Below are 22,886 nucleotides of genomic sequence, written 5' to 3' on the forward strand. Positions count from 1 at the left end.
TTCATTCAGTAACTCTTTTTCTCTTAAATATTTTCATGGGGGTTTTCATTTACAATGCAATTAAAAATGTAGCTCACTGTGCTAGAGAGATGGCTCAGTGGTTAAGCGCACTGACTGCTCTTCCAGAGGTCCTGAGTTCAATTCCCAGTACCCACATGGTGGCTCACAACCATCTGTAATGAGATGTGATGCCCTCTTCTGGTGTGTCTGAAGACAGCTACAGGGTACTCACATAAAATAAATAAATAAATCTTTTTTTTAAAAAACGTAACCTACGATGTACTAGTCTACACTTCAGCCTTTGTATGTTCTGTGAGAAAAGCAGCTGCGCCAGGCAGAGCAAGCGAGAAGGCTTCACCAGCACGTGAGGTGGGCTCTGTGCCTGCTGCTCCTGAGTCACAGCTCCTGTCACAGGACGCTCTGCTGTCTTGGTTACCTGGTTCTCATGACACGGGCCCTGGCAGTACTCGGTCAAGCTCTCCAGGGTCTGGTTGACCAGAGCTACGTTCTTCTCATTGATGTAGAGCCCCAGCAGGCCTAGGCCCCCTGTGGTGCTTCCACAGATGCAGTCCAGAAACTGAAGTGTTTCACAGACAAGGTTGTAGTTTGTTTTGTTGTTCTGGTTCCTCAAGAAGTTCTGCAAGGTGAAGTAAAACGCAACTGAAGGACTGAGAGCAAAACACAGGGGGGAGGGGGTGCTGGTCATGCGCAGTTTCTGTGTGTGTGCCGGTCTGTCTGTCTGTCTGTCCGTCTTGTGTGTGTGTGTTAGTCGATAAGACTCTCTGCCAGTATGGACTGGTCTTCATGAGAAAGTGGGACAACCTGGGGGAAGGAAGGTGACCAGTGGAAGAAGGAAAGAAGGAGGTGGCACCATGGAGTGTAACTATGACCGAGCATAAGGATGTGCGTGAAAATGTCATAATGAGACTCGCTGTTTTTCAAGGTAACTTTAAAATAATTTAAAATTAAATAATGTTTAAGTGTTGGCTTAAGGTCCTCTTAAGGTCGAGAAGCCCCTCCCCTCAGATCCTAGCAAAAGTACTCGCCCATAGAAGTCACACTAGACATCACCCCACTGTCTGCATTGGAAGCCTACAGAGGACAGAAAAGAAGCTGAAAAGAGGAGGGGAAATTAAATGCTCATGGAGGTTGAGTCCAACTTCCACATGAAGCATCCCTGACAACCCTGCCTAGCATGGTGCATTGTGGGTAGGGTCATGGGAGGGGCAACTTGAAAGCCCTCTCAAGCATTTCAGTAGACAGTCCTAAACCTGTGAACACGCACACGGAAGAGATTCGCTGCTCGCTGCCTGTTAGCACGGAGAGTGGCCAGCAAAAGCTGGAGCCTTACCCTGGCAGTGAGATGGGTCTGGCTCTTAGGAAATGCTGCCATGTGTAAGAATTGCGAAGCAATAAGCACAGTAGTGACGCAACAGGCGACTAAACGAGAAGTAGACACTATGGAATGTATATTCTCTCAAGCAGAAATAAGGTTTACATGTACAAACCAGTGTTTATTTTATGCACAGAATTTTCTAGACAAAAAAAAAATGCACTTCCTGTGGGGGAATAAGGCTAGGGAAAGAACATGAAAAGAAATAGAAGGAGAAGGAGTTCTTGTATTAATGTATTTGCAGATATCTATTTATTTATTTTGATTCGTTTTTGCTATTTGTTCTTCTTATCGACACCGTGAAAGAAAAGGTTCTATAAGAAAGTGCTCGGACCATATTTTCCTGGCTAGCAAAGTCAGATATTACTGTCTCTTCTGCTCATCTGAGTCCCACCCTGTCAGGGTGTGTGGGTGAGAACTAGCCGGCGGGCACGCCCTGCAGAAGCTAGATCTAAGCTGAGGCTGGCCTGTCCATAGGAGCCATGCTACCATTCGTTCGGGAACATCTCAGTCACATGGGCAGCATTCTAATCCTAGGCAGGACCCACTATGGAAACCTCAACCAGTTCACCGTAATCCATTAATAAAGGTGTTTCCCCGCGCTAGCTAGCAGCATGGGGAAGCTGGGTGTCTCTCAGGAGCACTCTGCCAATGCAAACTCTTCCCGTGAGCATCCCACTTTCCCTCAGCCAGGCCAACCACAATGGCTCTTTCCCTGTGCTATGGTGTCAGCCAGAGGCAGGGCATACAAATTATGCCAGAGAGGTAGTGAGAGTTTCGAGACAACCATAGTTCACCTGAGAGGAGAGGGTAGTGCTGGAGATATTATGATGTGGACTACGCAAATTTGCTAAACAACTTCCAGTATAATGAAAGACTTGAGGTGCCAGGGTGAGGGGATACCCAGGGAGGTCTACACCCATCCAGAGGAGAAGAGGAGAGGGAAGGGGGAAGGATTGTGAAAGGGGGTGACAGGGAGGAGGGCAGTGAGCGAGATGTAAAGTGAATAATTAAAAAAATATATAAAAATATAAAATAAAAAATTTATTTTTAAAATTCCTTACATCACTTTGTTTCTAATGAAACGTAAAATATACTCAATCATCATGTTCAACAACTATGGGTTGGGAAAGACATAAATACTTGGGTCTAAAACTGCGTAAGGTTGAGGAGACAAAGACGATCTCTCTGAGCAAACACCACAGAGGAGTAGATGGTGCTCAGTGGGATAGGAAGACGTGAGATTTGGACCAGTGTATAGATCTGGGTGTTTGGAATTTTAATATGTAAACAATTTCCTCTTGTCTTTTTTCCTTCCATCTCAACCAGGCTTTCGTGTCTTTGTTGAGCATTTCTCTAGAATTCCCTTCAAATCTACATATTAGCTTCCCTTGAATTGGGCTACATGGGCCACAGCATTCACGCACGCACACATGCACATATACACACATGCGCGCACACACACACCACACACATGCACACACACATGCACACACACACGCACACACGCACATGCACGCATGCACACACGCACACACACACGCACACACACATGCACACACACACGCACACACGCACATGCACACATACACACACGCACACACATGCACACACACCACACACATGCACACACACACGCACACACACATGCACACACACCACACACATGCACACACACGCACACACACATGCACACACACACATGCACACACACACCACACACATGCACACACACACCACACACATGCACACACACACCACACACATGCACACACACCACACACATACACACACGCACACACACATGCACACACACCACACACATGCACACACACACGCACACACACATGCACACACACCACACACATGCACACACACGCACACACACATGCACACACACACCACACACATGCACACACACACCACACACATGCACACACACATGCACACACATATGCACACACACACGCACATACACACACATACACACATGCACACGCACGCACATGATAGAGGAAGTACCTGAAGCTCCCGGTTGTGATTCTCACACAGTAACTGCAGGAACCTGAGGATGGGCCGCATGATAGTGATGGCTGGGCTCATGGTAACTTCCTCTGCAGACTTTTCCTCCGCACTTCCTGCTTCCTGTCCCGGGCACATCGTGTCAATGTCTGGGTCCATTTCCCTTCTGTACACACAGTATGCTTTGGACGTGGCTGAAGACGCCTCAGTCAACTGCCCTTTCATTCCCTCTTTCAAATGCAGCGATGAGTCTCTCACTGAAAGGCAAGAAGTGGTTGTGTTTCAGGACTAATTTTTTTTTCTTCTCTTTCGTTCTTTTTTTTAATTTTCTGACTAAAGGAAAATAAACACCTAACAACCGTAGGGATCCAAAATTATCCACAACTGAATTTTAAGTTTACCTAACAGGAGGTTCAATAATGCCCTGAAAGGAAGTTGAGTAACAACTGAAAAGTTAACACCGTGACCAGAAGAAAAGGTCTCAATACTTAACCAATTTCGGAATTTCCTGGCATATAAAAGTATATCACAAAGACATGTGAGCATCTGTATAAACATGTACAAAGACACACGAGGATATGTATAAACGTGTACAAATGACTCAGGGCTGGAGAGGTGGTGTGTTAGTTGCTTTTCCATTGCTGTGATAAAACACCATGACCAAAAGTAACTTGGGGAGAAAGGGTTTACTTCATCTTACAACTCTCAGATCTATCTGTGAATGGAGTCAGGGCAGGAACTCAAGACAGGAACCTGCAGGCAGGAACTGAAGCGAAGGCCATGGAGGAGTGCTTCTTACTGGCTTGCTCAGCTCACTTTCTTATCGAACCCAGGACCACCTACCCAGCAGAGGCAACATTCACAAGAGGCTTGGCCCTTCCACTTCAGTCTGAAGAGGAAAATGTCCCTACAGGCTTGTCTGCAGGCCAATCCTATGGGGACATCTCCCCAATTAACATTCCCTGTTAGATCTAGCTATGTATCAAATTAACAAAAGCCAACCAGTACAGAGAGCTCAGTGGTTAAGAGCCCTTGCTGCTCTTCCAGAGGCCTGAGTTCAGTTCCCAGGAACCATGTCAGGCTGCTCATAACTTCCTATAATTCCAGCTTCAGGGGGGTCCAACACCGTCTTCTGGCCTCTGCAGAGCCCACACATGTGTGGCACACACGGAGGGAACAGAATTCCTACAGATCTTATGGGAAAAAGGATAAATTGTAGAATGCTAACATCTCTACAGTTTGTATTTAACTGACAATAATTTGGTTATTTTTAATACAAACACTATAAATTCTGTCCTCAGAGATTAATTTCTGTGTTCAGAAAGCTCTGGATGGTTTTCTTTACTGCACAGAACAAAGAATTCCAATGTCTTTCCCACTGCCCGTTGCTTCCACACTGATTAAACTCCAATTTAGTTTGGTCCTGCAGGGTTATTTTTAGAGTCAATCCCTTGACCAAAATCCTTTATAGATGGAGGTCCATACTGAAAACTCGAGGGGGCAATTAAACCCCAAGAAGCAAGATGATGATGACAAAGTTATATGAGAGTCCAATGCTTTAGTGCTTCTTTCTCTCACGCCATCCCTGCAGGTACCCAGGAAGGCCCTCACCTCTCATCCGAGGGCCCAAGGCCATGAGGTCACTGTCCTCCTCTCTCTTCTTGCTCCCTAAGTCTATGGTGTTGACAGTCACCGTGGATCTGATCTCTTTCTGAGCAGCCTTCATCCGATCGTAAAGGACTTTGAAGAATTTCTCTGACTTTTTTTGTTCATGCAACTGCTGGTAGAAAGAATTCTGCAGAGAAAGCAGAGTTTAAAGTATCAGTCCCTGAGGCAAGAAAACGGTGCTTTATTCTGAAACCAACAGAGGCCTTATAGATAAAAACACGTGGTGTGCTGCTTTTTCTCCCCAGATTATCCAGGCTTTCTGTCTCCCGGTCCATTCACGATGTATTAATAATACATTCCACAGTATTAGTGACAACGGCTAGAGTTTACTTGGAACCTTCCACTGAAATCTAACATTTTATATTCTATTTGATATATCCTTCCTACGTGTATCTTTAAATTGTAAGAGTAAGTTGTTATATCAAATGATCCTTTTAGTCTGATAGTATTATAAAGCCATGTATTGGTCCAATACACATTTATTGAAAGCCTATCATGTGTTGGGTACTCTACTGTTACTAGAGACAAAACAAAAAGAGAAAGTGGACATATTCCTACTCAGATGAGTTTGTAACCCAACGTGAGACAGGTCACTTACTTATGAGTAACCTGTATAAGTAATGACTCCCTGTTAGGTGAGGAAGATACTTTCCTTGTGTCTAACTGATGGGAAATTTAATTTAGTTTGTGTTGCCATGACAGCCTCACTCATGGGACCCCACTGGTAAATAGGTATTAAGTTGTTTGGCTACTTTGTAAATTTTGATCCTTTACATGGAGTTTAGGGGGAAAACAGCTGCAAATAAACTCTAGTTTGTCATTAATACTGACGCAGACCTTTCTGCATTTAAGATCAAATGTGTGGTAAGATGTGCCTCGGTGAGATGGGGAAATACTGAGCTGCGGTTACGAGTCACTGTCTCTTAATAACATCGTGGAAGAATCCAGAAGAGCGGAGAGGAGACGGCAGAGGGATATACACCAGAAGACTGGATAGGAGACGGCGGAGGGATATACACCAGAAGAGAGGTAATTTAAGTGGGTGGAGAAACCTGAAGATATCAGTAGTAAGATATTGATATAAAAATAGAACGTATAGGAGAAAGACAGTAAAGATCAAGAAAGATGGCCGCCCTTTGGTTTCTGTAAACTTATTGAGAGTTAGCATGAAGAAGCAGTCCCAGGGCCACATGATTTCCTACTTAAGTGGAACCAGCCACAGACAAGCAGGTTGGGAAATCTGACTGTTACCAACATGTTTTCCTACAGGAATGCCTGAAGCCAGACCCACTAACAAGGCGAGGCTCATACACAGTGCACACACTCGGTGAGATTTACACAGCCTTCAGTGTCAGCTTCATGTTTGTTAGGGGACACTCCCTAGCAGGGGGCTAGCAACCTTGTATAGGAACAGGACAGAAAAAAAAAAGCCCACAGTAACCATGGCAACTGCACCAAAACAGTCAAGTGGGTGCCGTTGGCTTGCAGGATACAGGCGGCGTCCACAGACCTCTGTGGTCTCACAAATTAAGCTGATGTTTGAGATCTAATCTTTGTAATATAGCGTGGCTGGGAGGTGAAGTGAGGCGGTGACATGTTCACTAGTGAGGGAGTCAGGGGAGTGTCGGAGCTCTGTTAAGACGATGTTTGTAGTCAGGGGGTCCATTCATATCTACCCTATTATGGATACTTTCAGCCCAATGGTGTGATGGGCGGAGCGTTCTCACTCCATGCACATAGTATTGATGGGGGTTTGGGGGAGAGGAGATGCCGTGAAGCAGGATTGGCCACGTATTACATAGGCCAGGCGCTGCAGCACTGGATGTAGGCCGTTTTATATAAATGATACTTTCTGCCAACCAGGCCCCGCAGCAAAGAACTGTGTTGGGGAAGGGGTGAACACGTATGTTTCACGGGTTAATCAGATGACACAGCTCTGCGGACAACAAGTAGTGTCAGGGGGAAATTCTGAGGCTTTCTTAGGAGCCAAAGGCAAAGGACGTAGGGGGAGTGTGTTTCAGAGGAAGAATCTGCCCCATGGAGGAGGAGGAAATGGGAGCAGTAGAGGACAGAGGTAAAGTAATGAAATAAGGACTAGTGTGTTAGCTTCCTTTCCAGTGGCTGTGATGAATCACCCTGCTGAGAGTGAAGCTTGGGAGAGACAGGGCTCATTTGCTCATGGTTCTAGATAAAGGTATCCATAGCAAGAAAGTCACAGAAGCAGGAGCTCGAGGAACTTGGGCATAGCCTATCTATAATCAGTAAGGAATCAAATGCCCTTGTTCTCAGCTTGCCTTCTCTACTCTCATATGGTTCAGACCCCCCTGCCTAGGGAATGGTGCCACTCACAGTGGGCAGATCCTCCCACCTCGATCTGCACAATCAAGATCATCTCCCAGAAGCATATCTGCCAGCTAATCTTATCTAGACCGATCCTCACTGAGACTCTTTCCAGGTGGTTCTAGATTATGTCAAGTCCACAACTGTAAGTAGCCATCCCACTGAGGAAGATAAAAGGCTCACATATATATATATATATATATATATATATATATATATATATAGTTATCATATATATATATATATATAGAGAGAGAGAGAGACAGACAGACAGGCAGACCAGCCACTGTCCCTCCTAGGGGGCTAAAATCTGGAGCCAGACAGCAGAGAATAAATCCCATTTCTGTCTTTAAGTAGCCTTAAAGGAGCTTAGGTCTGCCTGTTTCTCCTTTGATCTAGGATTATACACATCACATCACGGGCTGTTTGAGGATTAGACAAACTAACGCATGGAATAATAGTTTCTAATGCTCAAGAACCTTTATGAATTCATTTCTTTTTCCTTCTGAGACAGTGTCTTACTCTATGGCCCAGGTTAGCCTCAAAGTGATTCTCCTCGCTCAGCCTCCAGAGTCCTGGGATTATAAGTGTGACCCATAATGCCTTGCTTTTATTCTTCTCATCATTACTGTTTGAAGCTATGACTTCTTCTACCCACCTCCACCAGCCCACATCTAGTCAAGTATACTGGGCACAAGAAGTAATTCACACAGTAAGGAAGGGATCCACTCTGGTTCAGAGTAACAGTGGCTAGGTAGATCATCAACTGAAAAGTAAAATACTGCTTACTAAAGACTGTGAAAAAGACTCAAGGCTGGAGAGATGGCTCAGTGGTTAGGAGCATGCGCTGTTCTTACAGAGGACCCCAGTTCAGGTCTTAGCACCCACATGGAGGCTTGCAGTTCTCTGTAACTCTGGGGATCCAAATTCTTCTTCTGGACTCCACAGGCACTGCATACACATGCTATACTTACATACATGCAGTCATACAACGTACACATAAATAAAAGTAAACCTTTTTAAAGGTGTAAAAATCCCATGGGTTTGGCAGGAGTCTGGGAGAGTGAGTGGCGTGACTGAGAAATGTCCCCTGTCAGCTCATACATTTGAACACTCGGTCCCCCAGTCAGCGCTGAAGCTTGTATCATTACAGAACTGGAGAAAGTATGTCAAGAGGTCAGGGGACTCTGAGGAGCTATAACCCCCCTCACTTCCAGTTTTCTCTGTCTTCCCACGTGGGCATGGAGAGGTGACCGCTCAGCTTCCCATTCCAGCAGCCTGCTGCCATGCCTTCTCGCCCCGACTAGTATGGCCTCTCCCTCAGGAGCCATGAGCTTTTATGGTCTCTTCCTCAGGAGCCATGAGCTCTTCCTTCTGGGAGTTGCTTTGGTCATGGCGTCTATGACACAGGGAGGAGGATCACGTCTGAGACACTAAAGGGGGAGGCAGCTTCAGCTGGTCTGATCTAGACTTCCTAAGGCACACAGCACATCTTCTTAACGCAGTAGGACCACAGCACTGGAGCTCACGGCAGTTGTGGCAGGTGATCAAGCTGGCGCCAATGTCCCAGCATGGAATGGGAGGGGCTTGCAGACCTCAGCCCCGCCGGGGGTCTACAGCTGTGTTCTGGGGTCTGGGGCAGGGAGAATCAGTTTTCTCTGAGGGGATTAACCTACTCTTTGTAGGTTAAACATGGTCCAGCAGATGGCTCTGCATGCAGGGGTACCTGGGCAGCACGAATCTGAGCTGAGTTTATTAGAATTGGGGGAGGGGAAGCAGGAAGTTGGGGGAGATTAGGGAGGTGGGGTGGGAATGTGAAGAATGAGGGGGAGGAGAGTAAATGTTAACAAAATGCACTGTATGAGATTCTCAAAAAACAAAAACCTTTTAAAAAGTAGAGATGACAACCAGGGGTGACAGAAAAGTACCTGGGTTTGTGTGTTTCCTCCTTCCAGCAGGGCAATGCCAAGCAAGATGCCCTCGGAAAAAATCCTGTCGTTTTTGGTGTTCACAATGACATCGATGACAAGTTCGGAGGCCCCTTCCTTGTCCAGCAAACACTGGATATCGGACATGGAAATCCCCGTCTTATCGGCATCCTGTCCAGTGAAGCCCCCTGTGGTCGGGGAACAACAAAAGAAAAACCGTCAACCTTTAAACCTTGATCACAGACACTGTTTAAATAGTAAATAGTGTTTTCAAGTTCTTGAAGCGTAACAGGATGCACCACTGGAAACTTTAGTTACATATGCATACGATAAAAATAAATAAATCTTTATAAAAGTACTCTATGAAAGGGAACTAGCCTTCCACCTGTAATGTTTGAACTGAGAAACTGCAATAAATCGTCTGGAGTCACAAGGCAAATCCACTACAATGCTCAAATCTGTAGATTCATGAACCCCAAACCACACAAGGTTTTCACTGGTGTTTTAAGTCAATGTTTTCCCCATGTCACTTAATGAAGACAGACGTGTAGCACTGACATGAAGACATGCCTTGGAACCCTAAAACGGGGGAAACAAGAGACCTCACCTCCCACTTGTGCTGTCTTGGCGTAGGCTCCTGACAGAGGTCCGTTCACACCAACGCTGTGGTCACCCTTGAAGTACCGATTCAGGAGGATTTTCCGTAATGTGCTACCCTAGAAGAAAAGGAGAGAATGTCAACATGCCAAATGCATCTAGATCTGACGGAAAGCATAACATTTTTATACCAAATTAGTATTTTCTGAGGAAAATTATAACTGTACCCAATAATAACAATATATTCCTTTTTATAAAAAGTGATGTAGTGTGAGGGAGAATGGGGCTCCTGGCATCCACTGAGGAAGTGTTCCCTTATCCCCAATCCCTTCAAGCTGTACACATTAAATACAGGCTGACTGGAGAGCCATGGAGCTGGCTCTGTGGGTAAAGGACCCTGCCACCAAGCCTGTAAACTCCACATGCGTGCTGTGACGTGCACACACAATGTAAGTAGTATAAACTAGTTGAATATGCATATATATTTTCTAGAGGCCATTGAGAGATGTCAGGAGTAAAAGCACCTGAAGCCAGGCCTGACCACTGAATTTGATCTGTGGGACACGTGGTAGAAGGAATGAACCAGCTCCTAGACACAGGTGCTGTGTCAGCCATGTCACACACACACACACACACACACACACACACACACACACACACACAGAGACAGACAGACAGACAGACAGACACAGACACACAGAGACAGACACACACAGAGACAGACAGACAGAGATACAGAGACAGACAGACACACACAGAGACAGACAGACACAGACACAGACACACAGAGATACAGAGATACAGAGAGACAGACAGACACAGAGAGAGAGACAGAGACAGAGAGACAGAGAGAGAGACAGACAGACAGACACACAGAGACAGATACACACAGAGAGACAGACAGAGATACAGACAGACAGACACACAGAAAGACAGACACACAGAGATACAGAGAGACAGACACACAGAGATACAGAGAGACAGACACACAGACACAGAGAGAGAGACAGACACACAGAAACAGATACACAGAGAGAAACAAAGACAAACACAGAGACAAATACACAGAGACAGATACACACAGAGAGAAAGACACACAGAGACAGACAGACAAAGACAGACAGCCACACAGAGACAGATACACACAGAGAGAAAGACAGACACACAGAGACAGACAAAGACAGACAGACAGACAGACAGACACACACACACACACACACACACACACACACACACACAATATCAATATCAATGTGATAAGCCTTAGTTTGCTCAGTGGGAAAACCTTGGGTGTTAGTCGTAGGCAGAATCCAGCAGTGCCTAGAGCAGACAACAAACACCCTAGGAAATGGATGAGGCCATAGAGGGACTCAGCCCGAGAAGCGGGAGAGACCTGGGCACACAGGTGGGGCTCAAACAAACCTAGTGAAATAAAGTGAACGACATTCAGACTGAGACTCTGGGCTTTGTCGAGACAAGAGTGGACAAAGGACGCTGTATTTCTTTATAAAGATTTTTAAAAGATCTTGTCTTCCACACTTCACTATACTAGGAGGAGAAAGAGACAGGTGGGGCCGTAAAGGAGGGAGAAAATAAGACACCACTTTTCTCTCTTTTTGGAATCTAGAATCAAATATATGCTATATCATACATATACACACATGCACATATGTGTAACATGACGATGAGGCTATGCTGGGAAAGAGAGGACTTGTGAGAGGAGACAGTAGGAAGAGGGCAGACTGTGCTGGAGTATGAACAAAACATAATAAATGCATATAAGATGCCACACGAGACCCATTACTGCTAACTAGAAGTTACTTTAAAAGGTAAATATAATTCTTGCTTGCATTAGCCCTGCTCCCATAATCCAGAAAGGGAATCCAAGCTTGAATGACTAGCTGCAGATACACAGCGCACAGGTGACAAGCAAGGGCTTCAGGCCTCTGACCTCAAACCCAGGCCTGTCCGGGTGCCCCTGCCCTTCCCTGTGCTTTCCGAGTGCCCGGCTCCTCATTTCACACCGCCTCCCCAGTGCTGTCACATGGTGATCCAGCCATTCTGTCTCTCGCTCTGTGTGTTCTGTCTGATTAGTCCGTCTGCAGTGCCTAAGCATCTGCGCTGGGTCATGTGCTGGGCTCTACTCCTCCCAAGCTGTCTCCCCTCAATCCCCCATCTGCTTCTCTCCCTCTGTTGCACACTCTGGACGGGCAGCCTATCACACCTCCTCCAGCCCCACCTTGCTTGCCTAAGCTTCCCGTTAGACTCCACTTCTCTCTCTTAGATTGTACTGGCACAGGGGACTCTGAAAGAGACGTTCCTCCTTTCCTGAACCTGTCTTCCTCTCAGCGTCAACCCATTGTACTAATACTTCCTGGCTGCTTGCTAAGGACTCAGCTTCAAACAACTTGACAATGGCTTCCGAATCCTACCTTTTCCGTGGAAGCCTCTAGGTTCCTCTGATGCTATTTTTAAACCAGAGGAAGATGTGTTTCCTACATCTTCCTTTTTGCTTGAGGACAGGGCCTGCCTTCCCTCTGCGGATGACGCACTCCTGGGAAGCCTGCTCCTTCAGGCACTACCCTCCCTGAAGAAGGCAGAAACTTCCTGGCTTGATGAGATTGAGAGTCACCATGGCAACACACCTCAGGGAGTACCCTTGAGAGTCTGACTCCAGAAAGTTTAACTGGGTGAGGAAGACATGGACCCCTCCCTGTGGGAGCGCCACTGTCTTTTTATGGACTTGAGTCTCAGAATTAATAAAAAGGAAAGTGTGTCCATCTCTTTACTTCTTGCCTGTAGGTGTGATGTAATCAGATGCTTCACACTTTCGAACCATGTCTGCCCCGCCATGACAGGCTGCATCCTCAGAGTGAGTGAAACAAACTCTCCCATCCGTAAGCACCTTTTGCCCAGTATTTAGTCAAAGTGATGAGAAAAGTAACAAACAACACAGCATCCACTAGTTTACAGTGGGGTGCTACAGAAAACACACACACACACACACACACACACACACACACACACACACTACTAGGAGGTGTGGCCTTGGAGTAAGTGTGGCCGTGCTGGAGGAAGTGTGTCACTATGGGCGTAGAGTTTGATGTCTCCTATGCTTAAGGTTCACCAAGTGTGACGAACAGTGTCCCTGTTTCCTGCACAACAAAATGCCTCTCAGCTCCTTTCCCAGCACCATATCTGCCTGCATGCCACAATGCTTCCCACCATGATGATGATGGACTGAACCTCTGAAACTGTAAGCCAGTTCCATTTAAATAGTTTGCTTTATAAGAGCTGCCTTGGTCATGGTGTCTGTGATGGTCTGTATATGTTCCGCCCAGGGAGTGGCACTATTAGAAGGTATGGCCTTATTGGAGGAAGTGTGTCACTGTGGGGTGGACTTGGAGACCCTCCTCCTAGCAGCCTTCGGATGAAGATGTAGAACTCTCAGCTCCTCCTGCACCATGCCTGCCTGGACGCTGCCATGCTCCTGTCTTGATGACAATGGACCGAACCTCTGAACCTGTAAGCCAGCCCCAAGTAAATGTTGTCCTTATAAGAGTTGCCTTGGTCATGGTGTCTGTTCACAGCAGTAATACCCTGACTAAGACAGAAACAAAACCCTAAAACAGAAGTTGTACCAAGAGTGGGCTATTGCTGTAATAGGTGTGACCATGCTTTTGTTTGGAGGAATGTGAACTCTGGAACTTCAAACTAGAAAAGAAGTCGAATGCTTCAAGTGGGATGTAATGAGCCATCCTAGTGGGGACATGTGGCCCTGAGGGTGATTTGAACTGTGGGGGCCTGGCTCCGAAAGTTTCAGGCAAGAAGAATATTACTATGTGGCTTAGGGGTTGTTTTTGTGATATTTTGACAAAAACTGTGGCTGATTTTTGCCCTCGTCCAAACAGCCTGCCTGAGGCTGTTGAAGAGTTTGGGATTGGTTGCACTGGCCGAGGAAAAACTTTAAAAGCGTAGGACTGACTCTGTCGTGTGGTTTTAGTGCCCACTCTTATAAAGATCTACAATAAAAAGGAGCAGGTTGAGCAAGGAGAACTACAGAGTGTACAATCTGAGGAGAAAGGAGGCATCAGGAAGTGGAATGGAGCGAAGTCTTGGTTCAAGGGGTAAAACAGATTAAAGAAAAGATAGATAAAGGGAACGGTGACCTCAAGACAAGATGGCATGCACAGCCTTACACATGGCAACCATCCTCCTTCTGCCTGCAGTGCGCTGGGGTTAAAGGCATGCACTTCCACACCCAGAAAACACTGCTTTAAGAGTCAGTCTACTCACTATGCGCTCTAACTGTGTCTCTCACCTCCACAGACTGACTGTGCTAACCCTGCAAGACAATTGGGGGGGAGGGTCTGTAAGGACTGAGGAAGACAAATGCTGATGCCAGCACCCTTCTCATGCAGCCAGTGCTGGGGTCTGCAAAGAACCCGTGTGAGGCGAGATCTGGATCCTGTGAGGTTGTTTCTGGAAGATCCTGTCACCTGCGTACTTTAATATAATTCTCCAAAAATCCAACTAGGAAAGAAACATCACTCTTGCAAAGAAGATGGGATGAAAAAATAAGAAAAAAAAAACTGTGCATAGAGATTCCTACCCATAAGCCTAGCACATGGAAGCCCAAAGTAGAAGGATTCATGAATGAAAGGCAGGCCAGGGCCACATAGTGAGCTCCAGGCCACCTGAGTGAGAAACCTTGTCAAAAATAAATACAGAAAAGGTTCAAAACATTCCTTATAGGTTTAGGAGAGTTGAGCGGTTTTTAAGACTGCAGCGTATAAATGAGTACGAGTGCTGCATTACACTCAGATAATGACTGTATCTGACAGTAATGCAAAACCCTCTTGGACAGATAACACAGGCTGCTGGACATCAGTCACCAAGCGAAGCTGGTCCTCACAGGTTCACCGTCCAGAGAAGGCCCATGATGCATTTCAAGTAGTCAGCATGTCAGAGAACAGGAAGAGAAGGAGGGGTTTCCTAGACTAGGGAACCACAGTACCAGGGTCAAATATCCTGTCCCCCAATATCGACCAAGGAACCTCACGAAAGCTCCCCTACCGCCCTGTGCCTCAGCCCTAACCAGCAAATCGAACGGTAACTGAACCTCCTGCCTGGGGCTTCTGCGGTAAGCACAGCTCCAGCGTGGACTGAGGGCCACACAAAGTGAGCAGATTCAATGACGTTCCCTGCTGGTCTTAGCGCCAAGCCCAGAGCAGCTTACGACTCTGCACTGTATCCTTAGTTTACACCAAACTTCCCCACGGAAGTAAAAATTCTAAGATACTAAGAGGAAGGGGGAAAAGATCCACTGCTTCAAAATGCTAACATTTGCACTGCTAATCAGTGTGGCTAAACATGGAAAAGTCAGCCCAATGGATGTACTTACACTACTATGGAAAATAGAGTCCATAATTTCCAAGGTAGTGAAAAAAAATCTGTCTTGGTTGGATGGCTGGTTTTCAGCTAAGACAACCGTGTCTACTGAAGAGTGGCAGACTCCCTGTACTGGCCCACCACAAGTGCTAGCAGACGGCTGGTGTCTTTTATGAAGTTCTGGCCCCAGAGATCAGAGGCAAATGCTGTGCCAGTCTGCAGACGCTCACCTGTGGCCTGTCCTCTCTGAGATGGGGCAGCATTGGTAATGTGAGGTATGTCACTAAATCACTTTAAGTCGGATAGAATTGTCAGAAATTCCAGCGTCGGGCTTGTTAAATCATTCCCGAGCTGTAACTACCACAGCAGAAATTGAGAACAGAACAAAATGCTATTGAGACGTATGAATTCTGGGCTTGGCCTTCTGAGCCACAGTGACCCCCATCCACCAGCCTCCCACAGAAGGTGCTGGGTAGACCCGCTAGTAAGGGTTGTGCTCTGTGGTTCCTCTCTGCCTCAGAGGCAATTCCAGGCCACAAGACGCCGCTTCCAGCCAACATCTTCATAGGGACACATTCCAGATGTGCGAACTGTGATGGAGCCAAGAAAACTAGCAACCGCCTTCTGAAATTACAACAAAATATCTCCATAAAAAGACATCTCCATGGCCAGAGAAGTCTTGCTGACAGTATGTAAACACACCGGAAGACAGCCCAGGACTTTGATTTCCTGACCACGCCCCGTTACGTTAGGCTGAGTCTGAGGTATCAGAAATCAAGCAATCCAAAACAGCTGGTTTTCATGGACAGGATGGGATTAAATAAGCATTCATCCTTGAAAAGACTAAAGGTTTCCTTCTGCCCTGGGAAGCACTGCATTGTTTGTGTTTATCGACCTGAACAGCTGTAACGTAGACAAGAATGTTTCCAAGCCCTTAAACGGGAGAACTAATACGAGTGCTCCCATCGGAAGGAACCTAATCAAGACTTTATGAAACAAACAGCACCATAGACTGGCATCATTAAACACTGATCCTTCAACTGCTTAAGCAAAGATGCTTAACTTGGGGTTTCTCCTTCAAGATTAGTGATTAGCCACTCATCAGCCTGGAGAGAGCTGGAAGCAGCAACTGTGTGAGAGACAGCACCATCTCATTTAATGCTAATCTTGGAAGTCAGTAATTAGCGTTTCCAAAACCTTTTGACTTAACATCCACACGTCTGATTAAGAATGTTCTCCTTGGAATGCCTGGGGGGGCGCCGGGGGGTTAAGAAGAGACACGTTCCTCCTCATCTCCTGGGTGGTGTTGCATTAACCATATCCTAGTGGAATTATACTGGGTCCATTGTTATAACCAACCACACTGTAGGGAGCTCCATGGGGGAAGCAGAGTTCATGTCCTTGTCAGTCAGGTCCATCCAAACTGCAGCCCGAGATGGTCGTGGATGTCAACTGTCATCAAACCCGGCACACGATGCGTGGCAACTTTTGCGGCCTTTGCTGTTGCCGCCATTCTTTTTTTTTTTTCCTTTTTTCTTTTTTTCGGAGCTGGGGACCGAACCCAGGGCCTTGTGCTTGCTAGGCAAGCGCTCTACCACTGAGCTAAATCCCCAACCCCTGTTGCCGCCATTCTTAACTTTGTAAACGACAAGGTCACAGCACAGCACATCGGCAGGCTTGCCAGACATCCTGGTTGCTGAGCCACTGGCCGTCTTCCTGCCTTTGCTCAGCTTCATAAGATGGGAAACTCAAATTGCACTAACAATCACGACAATCACCAATCACTGCCTGTGTGCACTGGCGGGCCATGCACACCAACCCCCCCCCCCCCCCGTGACACATGTGGTCACCTTGAAAAACTCTAGGGAGCCAAAGCACTCCTTCTGAAAACAAAGGCTCGTGGCTGCAATCCTTGCACTCAAAAGGCAGAGGCAGGAAAATTGATGCAGCTTGGGGGCCAGCCTGAGCTACAGGAAGCTACAAGCCAGCCTGGGCTACACAGTGAGACTGTCTGAAAATAAACTAGAAGATCAGGAAAGTACATAATTAAGTGAGGACTAGAACAGAAACATTTATTCACACAACGCAAGGCAATCCTCTTCCAATCCCTTTCCCTCCCTCCCCACTCCTATTTTATCACTTATAAGGACATTTACTACACACCTACCACATGACAAGGACTAGCAAAGAGGCTCCCAACAGCAACACATGCTGGGATGAAAACAAATACAGAAAGTCAAGGTATGAAACTTCGCTCTTTCTCAGTAAAAATAATCTTCACCGTCCATCTGGTTCCATTTTCAAGATTTCGATGTTTAAATAAACTCCGTGACAATGCTGGCTATCTGGTAACTCAAGCAACCCATCCAGGTTCAGCAAACACCCCAACCTCAGGCAATAGGGTGGCTGAGAAGGCTTTGCCAAGGGTGTGTGTGTGTGTGTGTGTGTGTGTGTGTGTGTGTGTGTGTGTGTGAAGGAAGCTGTAGTTATAGTATCTGGGGTGTGATAAAAGCTCTAAGCATTTGGCCCGCAGGAACATCAAACCCAAACACTGTCCCCATCAAAGGTTCAAACTCGGGCTCTGCTTCATATCTGAGCTCAGGATGAGAGTACGAGCCCTCGCCAGCCAAGCTGGAGAACCTGTTCAAAGCAGCTGCTGCTGCTATTTTGTTGCTGTTTACTCAGTGGGTGATAATTTTCATCTGAACAAAAAGGTAAAAACCTGAGAGGACCCTGTTGCAGGCCTACTTTTTGTTTGTTTGGTTTGGGGTTTCTCTGTTTATTTGTTTGATTTCTTTTTTAATCAGAATCTTATGTAGCACAGGCTGGCTTTGAAACTGCTATATTGGCAAGTATGACCTTGAACTCCTGGTCCAGCTGCCTCTGCCTCCCAAGTGCTGGGATTATAGGGAGGTGCCACCGGGTCTATATACGCAGGCAAGCTGGGCTGGGTGAGTGTGCAGGGGGCACTGGGCTGGGTGAGTGTGCAGGGGAAGATTGGCTGGGTGAGTATGCAGGGGGCACTGGGCTGGGTGAGTGTGCAGGGGAGGATTGGGTGAGTGTGCAGGGGGTTTGGGCTGGGTGAGTGTGCAGAGGAGGATTGGGTGAGTGTGCAGGGGGGTTAGGCTGGGTGAGTGTGCAGGGGGGTTGGGCTGGGTGAGTATGCAGGGGAGGATTGGGTGAGTGTGCAGGGGGGTTAGGCTGGGTGAGTGGGCAGGGGGGTTAGGCTGGGTGAGTGTGCAGGGGGGTTGGGCTGGGTGAGTGTGCAGGGGTGTTAGGCTGGGTGAGTGTGCAGGGGGGTTGGGCTGGGTGAGTGTGCAGGGGGAGGGGGTTGGGCTGGGTGAGTGTGCAGGGGGAGGGGGTTGGGCTGGGTGAGTGTGCAGGGGGAGGGGGTTGGGCTGGGTGAGTGTGCAGGTGCAGAGATGAAAACCCAACACAACACTGCACTTGTTTACCTCCCATAACAACATGCACAGATGTGGAGCCCACACTTTATGCTGTCTCTGGCCAAGGGCACCACACTCTTCCCATCACTTCCCTGAGGCAACGCTTACTTTTCTTCGGCCATTTAAGAAAATGTTCAGGAGCCGTCTGCTTAGAACGTAGTATAGCTAAGAGCACAGTGCCCCTCACGTATGATCTCCAATCTTTAAATAGCACTGAGGCTTGGACATTGCTAGCCACAGATATCCATAACTGGGCCTTAGGACAAGTAAGTGGAATTCTTTTTTTTTTTTTTTTTTAGGAGCTGGGGACCGAACCCAGGGCCTTGTGCTTGCTAGGCAAGTGCTCTACCACTTAGCTAAATCCCCAACCCCAGTAAGTGGAATTCTTGAGACCGAGCTAGCATTCGGCTGTCCCAGATCTGAGCCAATCAATAGGTCTCCACAGAATCAGTTTCTACTGTGTGTATGACTTTGCCACTTAACTGGCGCTCACAGGATGGAGGGACTGGGTTGGAACATTGTGTGTTCATTTTTAATTCTCAAGATCTTCTTTTGAAGTTGAGCTATGTAGAGCTATTTTTCATTTTATAGACTCTATGACTATTTCTCTTCTACCTGAAAAAATTCTAAATTTAATCTGAATTTGTTATAATTTAGTTTCTGTTTCCTCTGTCAAATATCTACACTGATTAACAAGTATTCAAGTGTTGCCGTGCTCCTGGTGTGAAGTACATTTGTTCCCGAGTGGTAGGGTGTGATGGCATATTTCTCATTCGTGTGCGTATCATTGTTCTGTGGAATATGTGTAATACATATGAGTAATGTGTGTATGTGATGCGGTCTAGATAGTGGTGGTGGTTGTGGGGTGTGTGTGTGTGTGTGTGTGTGTGTGTGTGATATCTGTTCTTTGTGTAGTATGTGTATGTGATGGAGTATATGTGGTGTGTGATGTGTGTCTGTGGTATGTGTGTAGTATGCATGTGTAATGCGTGTATGTAATGGTGTGTGTGGAGTCTGATATGTGTTGATATGTGTATACGGTGGTGGTGGAGTTGTGTGTGCACATGTTTCTCAGTGTGTGGGTGGTGGAATGTGTTTCAATGAGTGACTACTTTTTAAAAGAAAATTAATCACAATCTGTCATCTTGTAGTCTCAAAATAAAAACTGTTGCATTTCTTTCATGTCCCTTATTATACAATTACAATGCTTTTATTATTGTATAAATCATATTGGTTTAATTTTGATAATTTTTGTTTGCTTTCATCTCTAAGTTAGATTCTTGCTATGTCACCTAGAATGGCCTCCAACTTAAAAGTCCTCCGACCGCCATCGGAGTATTACGGGTATGAATTTTGGTGATTTCTTACTCTAATTCACTCCTAACAGCATACATTTCTCTGTTAATATGAACAGCCCTGTGCTGTCACGGGCTTCTGACTAACTGTGGTCCGTGCAGAAAGCATAATTCGTGAAAGATTCCACAGCAAACACACTGACAGGGGTTAGAGGGAATGAAAGGTGGGGTCCTACACACACCCATGCCCACTTTAAAGCACAGACACAGTTATTACCTGAAGAAAATGAGGTCTTGGGTCAAACAAGCAGAATAATGCCCAAGCTAACTACGTCTTTTTTTTTTTCCTTTTTCTTTTTTTCGGAGCTAGGGACCGAACCCAGGGCCTTGTGCTCGCTAGGCAAGTGCTCTACCGCTGAGCTAAATCCCCAACCCCGCTAACTACGTCTTGCTGGCCCGCTGCCTCATGGAGGAGCTTGCTCAGAAAGACCCAAGCTAGGTACCTCAGCGGCATGCAAACAGGACTGGAAATCATCTTTGTCTGTGTCTTTTGCCATGACAGGTACCTTCCTCCCGTATCTAGAACAGAAACTAATATCCATGGTGCTGAAGGGAAGTGAGACCTTCCTTTGTTTTGCTATGTGTGTGTGGTATGCATTCATGCTCACACGTATGTGGGTGTGTGTGTGTGTGTGTGTGTGTGTGTGTGTGTGTGTGTAGGAGCTTGTATGTGAGCATGCATGTGGAGGCCTGGGGTTCACACGGGGTGTATCCCCCCATAACTCTCACTTTCTATCTCACATGTGAGGCAGGGCCAGCTTGATCTGAGGAAGCCATGACTGCACCGCTCAGAGCTGGCTTTGCAGGTGCTCATCCAGGCCCTCTCTGCTTTGCTCTGCTTCTGGGACCCAACACCTGCAAGAACTTTATCCACCAAGCCATGTCCCCAACCCTCAAGGTTTCCTTTTAATGACAAGCAACAAGAGCCCCCCTGTTAGAGACAGTAGCTGTTAGTGCGTAACCCCTGCCTTCGAGTCAGACAGGTGATCGCCACAGGCCTGTGTGATCAGCTTCTGCATGAAACATGGAAGCCTTCCTCAGGTTAAGAAGAAAACTCAAAGTAAGTGAGATTGGAGGTGAATGTCAGTCCGTCAATACGGAGATAAAACTTCCAGAATGGGAAAGAAAAGGTCAACGCGTACCTCTCCCCTCATCTTCTACCTGTAGCGTGTATGGCTATATATAACACAGACATACACAGACGCTCTCACTCCTGGCTGAGAATGCATGTGTGTGTGAAGGGTGGTTATGAAATCAGCCATGTATTGGTGAGCATGGACGGCTGCACAGCTGTATTTTCTGACTTTCAGACTTTTTCCTCAATGTTTTTTTTTCTTTTTTTCGGAGCTGGGGACCGAACCCAGGGCCTTGCACTTGCTAGGCAAGCGTTTTAATGTTTATGAGTTATAGGGCTTCTTTAAAGTCAATGCTGTGTCAGATTCTGGCAAGCCTGCTTTGCCTTTCAGTGATACTAGAATCTGAAGTACATTCACGTGAGTGAAGACGTCAGTGTCATTTGTTATGGATGAACCCAGCTCCTCACACATGCGAGGTTAAGGACTCTGCCGCTGAGCTACATCCCAGCCTGAAGGCCGGTGGCCAAGCACCAGTGCACTTCACACTGTGGCGTCCTCCGTGGCCCTTCTGGCTGACCTGAGGTCAGATGAAATTATCCCTGAACCTGAAGACTGAACGTTCACTCGAGCAGTTTTTACATACTTTCCTCTTTCTAATCCCACCTGTCTACCTGATGGTTACGTTGTGGGTAGATGCGAGAGGTGCCTTTACCTCAACCCTGGAGAGGGACAGAAAATTAAGTAAGGAATGTCTGACCAGTTTGTGAAGTGCACACTGATGTCTGTTCTTCAAAACACTGCCCTCCATGGCGCGTCATATCGACTAGGATGGTTAAGATTTAAAAGGCAGCAGTGCCACATTCACTCATGTCACGGAGAAATCGTGACACACATAGCTTACAGTCCAGACACGCAATGGAGCTGCTCTGCTAAAAACCACATCACAGTTCCCAAACGTTAAATGCAGGGTTATGTTTGGACCCAGGGACCTCGCTCCTTAGCATGTAACCATGAGAAACCAAAGCACTCTCACAGAGCCAGGCATGGGTCTCATCTATTGGTCCCATGTTCCAGAGGGCTGAGGCAGAGAGGCCATGAGTTTCAGGCCGGTCTGAGGCCAGAGCTACATAATGAGACTTGATCTCAAAAAAGAATCCCACACAAAAACCTCGTATGGCAGTGTTCGTGGCAGCACTGTTCCTAACAGTCAGAGAGCAGAAAGAGTCCCAAGTGGCCTTCAATGACGAGGGGCGAGTGGTGTGGACTATAAACTGTTTTATGGAATGCTATTTCTCAATAAAGAGGCACAGAGTATGTAGTCCAAGCCTCCACATGGAGATGCTTTGAGAACAGTACAGCCACACTGGGAAGACAGACGGGAATAGGAGAACTCACAAAGATTCCCACAAAGCGGAGAACCGGCTTCAGGGTGCTGGGGCGTACAGACAGGGGAGTAGCTGTGATGGGTGTACCAGATTTCTCAGGAGGAGTAAGAGAGAGCTAACCACTGAACAGTACATCCTAGTGGGATACATTTATGATACGAGTATCTCAATAAAGCAATTATAAAAATAGAAGATAAGTCCATTAGCTTAGTTAAAGAAAACTACTCTTTTTTTTCTTTTCTTTTTTTTTTTGACTTAAGGAAAATAATGCTGCTTCTGCCCATA

The 22,886-nt window shown here is 46.6% G+C and overlaps 1 protein-coding gene across 2 annotated transcripts in view; it reads right to left on the bottom strand.

Annotated features, from left to right (window-relative positions):
- The window catches only part of Itpr2 (inositol 1,4,5-trisphosphate receptor, type 2), a 377,779-nt gene that overhangs the window by 123,362 nt on the left and 231,531 nt on the right, over positions 1–22,886 (bottom strand). For both annotated transcript variants that reach the window (XM_087659437.1, NM_031046.4), the window contains 5 exon segments: positions 9,959–10,067; positions 9,352–9,539; positions 5,027–5,210; positions 3,416–3,672; positions 437–637 (listed from right to left, as the gene is read on the bottom strand). In XM_087659437.1, the coding sequence (XP_087515563.1) occupies positions 437–637; positions 3,416–3,672; positions 5,027–5,210; positions 9,352–9,539; positions 9,959–10,067 (939 nt within the window).

This window comes from Rattus norvegicus, chromosome 4, assembly GCF_021556685.1.
Source record: "Rattus norvegicus strain SHRSP/BbbUtx chromosome 4, alternate assembly SHRSP_T2T, whole genome shotgun sequence".
NCBI classification, from domain to species: domain Eukaryota; kingdom Metazoa; phylum Chordata; class Mammalia; order Rodentia; family Muridae; genus Rattus; species Rattus norvegicus.